At 57.1% G+C, this 7,640-nt stretch overlaps 1 protein-coding gene across 2 annotated transcripts in view; it reads right to left on the bottom strand.

Annotated features, from left to right (window-relative positions):
• Positions 1 to 740: 740 nt before the first annotated feature.
• The window catches only part of CLIC2 (chloride intracellular channel 2), a 9,583-nt gene continuing 2,683 nt past the window's right edge, over positions 741 to 7,640 (bottom strand). The window contains exons 2-6 of one of the 2 annotated variants that reach the window (XM_009331993.1): positions 4,967 to 5,076; positions 4,383 to 4,508; positions 3,203 to 3,309; positions 2,592 to 2,773; positions 741 to 2,416 (exon numbers count right to left, since the gene is read on the bottom strand). In XM_009331993.1, coding sequence (XP_009330268.1) covers positions 2,255 to 2,416; positions 2,592 to 2,773; positions 3,203 to 3,309; positions 4,383 to 4,508; positions 4,967 to 5,076 — 687 coding nt within the window. In that variant the 3' untranslated portion in view covers positions 741 to 2,254. The remainder of the gene's footprint in view (positions 2,417 to 2,591; positions 2,774 to 3,202; positions 3,310 to 4,382; positions 4,509 to 4,966; positions 5,077 to 7,640) is intronic. The other variant, XM_009331994.1, reaches the window with a different exon arrangement.

A 7,640-nucleotide genomic window follows, 5' to 3' on the forward strand; every position in this document is an offset into this window, starting at 1 on the left:
TCCTCTGGAAGATGGTGGCAGTGGGTGAGCTCCAGAGCCAGGGATTTACCCGGACAAACCAGGCCCCTCAGCAACCCAGCAAGAGAGGTGAGTGTCCAGCTCCCAGTGGGTCCTGGGGCCTGACCCACCACTGACCTGCAAAGAGGCCATGGCAAGCAGGGGCTGGGCTTGGGGTGGAGGGTGCTCATGACTTGGAGTGGAGGGTGCTCGTGGTTGGGGCAGAGGATGCTCATGACTTGGGGTGAAGGGTGCCCATGTTTTGGTGTAGAGGGTATCCATGGTATGTACTAAAGCATTCAACTCCCAGGCTGTGCCCCTAGAACTGACTTTAAAGCCAAAGGAGAGCCTGGGAGAAGAGATGGACGCCTCCCTTCCTTTAAACTTTTTGGCTGTACCCAAGCACTGCTGCAGCTCCTCGCATGGGTGTCTTTCCCTTTTTCTCCCAGCTTGCTTCTGGAAATACTGTGTCACCAAATGAGGGGTACAGGAGGAGCTCTGCCTGCTGCCTGCCAGCCAGCCCGCTCCCTGCCACTGCTATCCCAGTGCCGTCTGTCGGGCCCATCCATGCGTGACCCCACACCTTGCTGTAGGCTGGTTTGCACAGGGCTTTGAAAGGTCTCCAGTCCCTTGTGGGGAAAAGGGGAGAGGGTCTGCAGCAGAGGAGGGGTGTCATGGGGTAGGGGGAGAGTCCCATGAGGATCTGGGGTACAGGACAGTGTTTCTGTTTCACAAGCGAGGCATATTAAAATATAGTTTATTGCTGTTCTTAGTTTAAAAAACCCAAACAAACCAAAACCCATTAATAACAAAACCAGTCCCCAAACCTGGAGCTGTCAGAGGCAGGCTTGCAAGGACACACCTTTTAGTGCAAAGACGGAAGTGGCAGTGAGGGCTGGAGGGGGGGTCTGCCATCACTGTGTCCCCGCAGGACCCACCACACTCACTGTACAGTATTTTTTTGCCCGCGAGGCTGGCTGGGGAGAGCTGGCTGAATTCACAAGCACTGGCAGGAGCCCTTGGGGGAGCTGGAGGTATCAGATGGGGGAGGATGGGATGTCATGGCTGTGCAGAGCGGCTTTGACTCCTCTTGCATCAGCGACACTGGACAGGAAGGCACAACACTGAGCCAGGGAGCACCAAACCTGCCCACATATCTCCTACAGACACAGTGCTTTGCAAAGCAGCTTTTGCCTGCTTTCTTAGGCTGTCTGGTACTGGGGTGTGGAAACCAGATGGATGCCCTACCCCATGCCTCCGTCTCCCAGTCAGGCACCTGAAGTGTTGGTAGGGACCAGGGAGGGGGTGGTGGAGCTGGAGCTGCACATGGCTGCACCTCCTGCAGTGTCCTGCAAGGCAGGGAGAGGTTTCTTAGCTCACAGGAGCCAGGCTGGACCTTGAAGCCAGCAGTACATGGCCCTGGGTGCTGGCACACATAGGAGGGAATGCCCTGATCCTCAGCCCTCCATCCTCAGCCCTTCGCAAGTCCCCGCACCCCTTCTTCCCTCCCACAACAGGTCCTGACACTTTCACACCAGGCATCATCCCCAGCATCTTCCTGCCCCCGTGTCCTAATGGGGAGTTAGACACACGTTACAACCCTCTAGCAGTGACAACAATTTGTCACTGCAATAAACTACTGGGGACAGAGCCTTTCGGTAGATGGTGCCTGGATGCCTTGGTGGAAGAGAGGGCTTGTCCAAACGCAGGCTGCAGGGTGCTATGCAGAAGGGTGACTGGGTGAATTCAAACAGGTCCAGCCCATGTGATGCACTGGGATCATGAGACACCTCTTCCTGAGCGTACAGGATGGCTGGGACCACACAGGGCTGGCAGAGCAGAGTAGCTCCAGCAGTGGATGGGGAGGGAGGGGTGCCCAGCCGTTTGGGGGGAATCTCATCTCTTCCACCAAAGTGCTGCTGCAGACAACTAGCGCTCAGCTTTTCTCATGATGCATGGTCACAGGCCGTGAGACCTGTTTTCGGGGAGTAGGGATGCAGTTGCCACTGCAGCCATGCAGGGACCAGTCTGTACACACAGTCAGCACTGACGGCACACGGGGGCTGCAGCCAGCCGGCAGAGGAGGAGGAGGGAGCGGCGGGGGGCTGTGAAGCAAGGCGCTATTTCTGAAAGGTGGGGGGTAGCGATGCTGTAAATCCCCTCCAGTCCCTCCCTCAGCTGGGTTTTGGTTGTGTCAGGACTGCGGAGCTGGAGGGCTCGGCCAGGGGCAGTGCTGCTGGCACACGCTGCAGCGGGGTTAGGTCATCTTCCTGGCGACGCTGGCGTAGGTGTGCTCTATCTCTTCATCTGCGGGACACGTGTGGCTGAACTCATCGCAAGCATAGGCGTTGTTGAGGTAGCGCCAGACGCCCGTCATGTCCGCTGGGATCTCGAAGTCACGGTACTTTTTGGCTGCAATCTAGAGAGGAGAAGAGGGGGAGGCTGAGACTTCCCAGACCTGGGGAAGATTCGCTCTCTGGCTTTGGGGGGGATACAAATATGGGACCCCCAGCCCTCTGTTTGCATCACCCCATCCTGCCACCCCCACTTGGAGTGGGTGCCCCCACCTTGGCCCTGGGAGCCAGTGCCATTACCTTGATGATATGCAGTTTGGGCAGGAGGTTGCAATCAGCCAGCGTCAGGTGGTCTCCATCCAGGAATTTCCTCTTGGAGACGGTGATGTCCTCCACGCTGTCCTGGTCAATCTCTTCAGGGAGAGGAGTGTTTAGGTAGACATCCAGCCGCTGAAACTCTCGCAGCAGGGCCTTCTCGAAATCTGGGTGGGCAGGGAAACAAGTGCAGTTAGCCTGGTGCACTGGGCTCCCAGCACAGCCCAGGGCTGTGCCAGGGTGGCTGAGTCTCTCCCAGGCTTTGCATACAGGGACAAAGCCCTCAGGGCCACACTGGTGGTGCACAGCACTGGACCCTGGCCAGAGTCTCTGCTCCCAGGGATCCCAGCAGCATCACTCCATGCTTCCCTCCAGGACCCACTCTCCCCAGCGCCTGCACACAGGGCCATTAGCCCTGTGGAGCACAGGACCGCCTTCACCCTTCCTGCCCGCTCCTCCACTTGCCAAGGAGGCTTTGGTGGGGAAGGCAGCAGGAACCCTAACCTGGTGGCAGGATTTGCATGCAGACAAAAGCATCTCTTCCCCCCACCAGCCTGGCAGATCACAGCCCCACAGCCCCCACCCACATTTCTTACTAATATTTGCTTCCTTGCGTGGGTTCTTAATGTACGCCGAGAACTTGGCAAAGATGTCGCTCCCCACGTCGAAGGACTCCTTGTACTTGGGGCTCAGGTGTGGATACCTTTAAAGAGACACATATCAGTACAGGCAAGGATGGAGGCAGAGATTCAGCTGCATGGTCCTCATCTGCGATGAGGCCATGGTGCCCAGGGCTGGTACTGGAGGATGCAGGTGATGTTCAGCTGATTGTGGGAGAACAGTGATGCTTTAAATTACTGCAGCTGCCACCCTGGGAGCTATATTATCTTGGGTGTTTGGTAGGGGAAAATCACAGGGCAGAAACTCCATGGTTTGGGGACGGTGGTGGCAGCAGAGCCCCAGAGCAGAGCTCTGCCTGCAGGCAGCTCTGGCCCAGCCCGGAGGATGCATGTTGGCATGGGACGGGTCTGAGGAAGCCAGAAGCTCCCATGACTTCCTCAGGAACAGTCTCTTGTTTGCTGATGCGTCCCAGGGCGCACTGCAAGGGCAGACACATCCGAGGAGGTGGATGACGAATGCATTTGAAACTTCCTCTTTTGCACGCAGCGGGAGGGCTTGCAGCCACGCAGGCCACGGGGCGGGCTGGCTGGCTTGGCGGGCTGCGCTCAGTGCCCTGCATGAGCTCAGGGGGGACCGCCCCCCCCCAGCAGCCCTTTGGGCCAGCTGCGCTGCTGCATTCAAGCAAGGGCATTTGCTTTCACTCAGCTGAGCGCACTGGATATGAGCGGGCAAAGGGGGTCTCAACGTTCCCCCTCTACCTCAACACCAACTGCCACAGCCAGCTGCAAAACCACCAGCTCCCGGGGGGGGTCCCTGCACCTGCAGGGACCTTCCCCCACTCTCTGTCTCCCCCCGAGGCGTGCCTGAGCCAAGGGACCAGTGCATTTCCTCCCATTGTTTTCCATCCTAGCCCGTCCCTGTCCCCTCGCAGCCCGACCCACTGCCTTCCCTGGGGGGATGCAGCCCTTCGGCATCACAACCCCTGGCCATTCAGAGCGTGGCTCAGGGTGCTGGGTGGGGAGCCAGCCCCCTCCCTGAGCTCCTCTCAGGCACCTCCTAGCACCCTGCCCCAGTTTCCCAATCTGCCAAGCACTATGCAATACTGCGGCATGCCCACCGGGCCCCAAAAGGGGGAAGGAGCAAGCTTGCAATTACGTGGGTGGGCCCAAGGTCTGCTCCAGGAACTCCTCGATCTTAATGAAGTCTGTTTTCAGCTCCTTATTGAACAGCAAGAAGGGTGGGTTGGTGCCCGGCGCTAAATCTTTCAACTCTTCAGGTTTCCTGGGAGTGGAGAAAATAAGTGGGCTCAGAGCCTGCAGCCTGTCTGCACCCGTCAGCCTCCCTGGGGCAAACAGACAAGGCTGAGGTGGGTGTGTGGGAGGGGGCACAGGACCAGGAGCGTCCCCACTTCCACACTCTGCTGGGTTTGGGGGGCTGAGAAGTGTCCCCCAGCCTCTCGGTCTGCCCTGTGGTGCCTTGGACTCGTACCTGCATCCAGCGGGACAGGGGGTCCCTGTGCCATGCACGTGTTGGCACGTGGCTGGAGCTCCATGCTGGCCCACCCCCTGCACCCCATGGTGTGACAGGCAGTGTGTGGGCAGGGACTGTCACCCCTGTCCCTCTTGCGGTGGCGTGCTGGCTGCAGGGCCAGCGGGGGAGGAAAGTGCTGATGTGGGGAGCTGAGCCAGGGGTGTCTCATCCCACTGCTGGCACAGGGCTGGGCCGTGGTGCCATCTCACCTGGTCATGTCCACCGTGGTGACATTGAACTTGACCCCTTTGAGCCACAGCACCATGAAGAGGCGCTGGCAGAAGGGGCAGTTTCCAATGTTTTCTCCATCCAGGCCAGCCTGCCGGGAAAGCAGAGAAACAAGGATTTAACTCATCAGCTGGGCTCACCCAGCCCAGATGGGATGCCTGGAGGTGGAGAGCCACCAGAGCAGGTCTCGGGAGGAAAGCACATGGAGGGCTTGGCCCGGCACCCCAGGATTGCATGCTGCAGGGAGCCCCTCCCAGCACTGGGGGCTTGGCTGTAGGATCCCCTCCCTGAGCCATGGCCCTGCTGCCACTGGAAAGCATTGGAGAGCATCCTCAGGATGCCCGGGGTCAGATCTTTCACAGAAATGTGAGATAAAGCTGGGAGGAAGAGGAGAAGGAGACAGGGGAAGGAGGTGGAGGGTGATTGCTGATGGATGGGGAGGAAGGGTGGGTCCACTTGGCTGGGACGCCAGGCTGAAGAGGGAGGCGAGAAGGGAAATGTGCTCATGTTTGCCAGGAAAAGAGCAGTTTGTTTTCATGTGCTGTTAGTGTCTGCCTCTGGTTTTGTGTGCATTTAATGAACCTATGCATGACTTCCCTGGGCTGATGATGGCCAAGAACCACCCAAGCAGCCTCCTTGGCCTCAGGGAGGAGAAGGCACCAGGGGCGGCAGGGCTGTGCAGAGGTGGATTTGCACTGGCATCCCACCCAGCATCAGTGGGGAACGGAGCCGCATGTCAGCTCCTAAAGCTTCGATCATGTGCAGACAGTCCCTTTCCATCCCTCTGTATGGACACAGCTGTGGCATCTCAGCACTCAGGGGGCTGCTCTGTGACTGGGATGGGGTCAAACCGCAGTGGGGACATGAGAAAGTGGGGAGCTTGGACAACCTGTTTGAGTCCCATCAGGGCTCCCTCATCAGGGTCTCACCCAGATGGTGGCCATTCAGCAATCCCAATGGAAAGCAGCAGCAGGTGGAGTGAAGCCCATTTCCTTGCTATGTAGCAGCCGGAACTATCCTTTGCCAAAAAGGACTGAAACTCCTTATGAGGAGTTTGGTCAAGAGCACTGTGGCAGGTTCCCCTCAGTGCATGAAAACTGGCACAGATGCTGCTCAGAGAGGGAAGTTGTGCCGTGGTATGAGAGGTAAAAGGGCTCACAGGAGACTTGACTTCTTTAAGAGAATTAACTGGTTCCTCAGCTGCACATGAACCATGGTCCTCTGGCATCTGTGGCAGTCCTTCCACTGCAGGGAAGAGCAGCACAGCTCACACCAGCTCCTTCATGGAGGGATGCTGCTCCCATGGAGCAGCTTGTGTCAGCACGTGAGCCCCAGTGGGATGGCTTGTGCACCGTGGCTCTGCGCTAAGCCTTGATATCAGCTGGTGAGCTGAAGTCCAGAGGCTAAGCAGGAGGGTGATGAGATTTGGGAGGATCTGGTGGTGCAGAAATCAAGTAGCAGCAATAACATCCAGAGTGGGCAGCTGGAGGTGGCTCCAGAGCTCGCACGCACCTCACTGGCGCCCCAAAGACAGGATGGCTGAGGATGCTTCATTAGCAGAAGATGCAGAGACCTGTGCCTGGCTCTCCTGGGCTTGAGGTAAGTGCTACGAGTCACCTGTCTGTATCTACAGGTGTCCAGAAACCTGTGGACTCTGAAGTGTTCAGCTTCTCTAGGAGAGATACACCAACCTCAAACTCACCCTAAGGGAGACGGTAAACTGATCAAAATAAACCCCTTACACTCTGAGTGGTCAGCTGGAGGTGATGGTCTGCTTTTCCACTATGCCAACACCTTTTAGTACTTCCAGAGGAATGAAAATTACTTTTAACCAGTATTTCCTGTGATCAGCTGTCATGAAATGATGCTCCTGAGAAAGGAAATGGGAACTGAGAAATGTATTGATTCTCTGGGATATACCCAGAAGTGAAGCTGAATTCACACGAGGCTTTTTGCTGGCTATTAATAAGAAATGCTCCTGGGTAGCTGCCACTCAGGAGCATCCCATGTCAGCTTATAACAAATAAGGCTTCTTTGGTAACAGACAAAATTGTGTATCAGATGTCCTGTGGGGGAGCTGGCAAGGAGAGTCAGAAAACAGCCATGAGGGCTACGCGTTGGCATGAGAGCAGGGCATCTCTGCTCCCCTTCTCTTCTCCATCATCGCTGGCATCTACAAGCCAAAATTAATGCCGTCCTTTGGAGCATCTCCAACACCAACAGCTCAGAAGATGCTTTTGTGGCTGCCCGGCACGAGGACCGATGCTCTCCTCCTTGCTCTCCTGAGATGGCCCTTGCTGGTAGCAGAGGAAAGGGCAGCCAGCCAGCTGCGCTCCCCTTTGCTTTCCTCACTCAGCACAAGGCTGGGAGCAAGAGGGCTTAATTGCAATTTATCTTGTTGGCCCCATGGGAACTGTTGGGCTGAGCCAAGGCAGCGAGTGGCTCTGGTGGAGTTGCACGAGGGGCAGCAGTGGTGCTGGAGGGGACGGTTGGGTGGGTGGGATGTCCCTCACTGGGGCTGCTCTGGGCTCAGGCAGTGCTTGCCTGCTTCAGGCTTGTCTGTACTTGTCTTGTAGCTCCAGCCTCTGAGCAGCTCAGGCTGGTTTTCCCCCTTGTCTTTTAAAAATAGAGACATGGGCAATTTTGGACCAGAGT

The sequence above is a fragment of the Pygoscelis adeliae genome, unplaced genomic scaffold (genome assembly GCF_000699105.1).
Source record: "Pygoscelis adeliae isolate BGI_AS28 unplaced genomic scaffold, ASM69910v1 Scaffold339, whole genome shotgun sequence".
Classification (NCBI taxonomy): Eukaryota; Metazoa; Chordata; class Aves; order Sphenisciformes; family Spheniscidae; genus Pygoscelis; species Pygoscelis adeliae.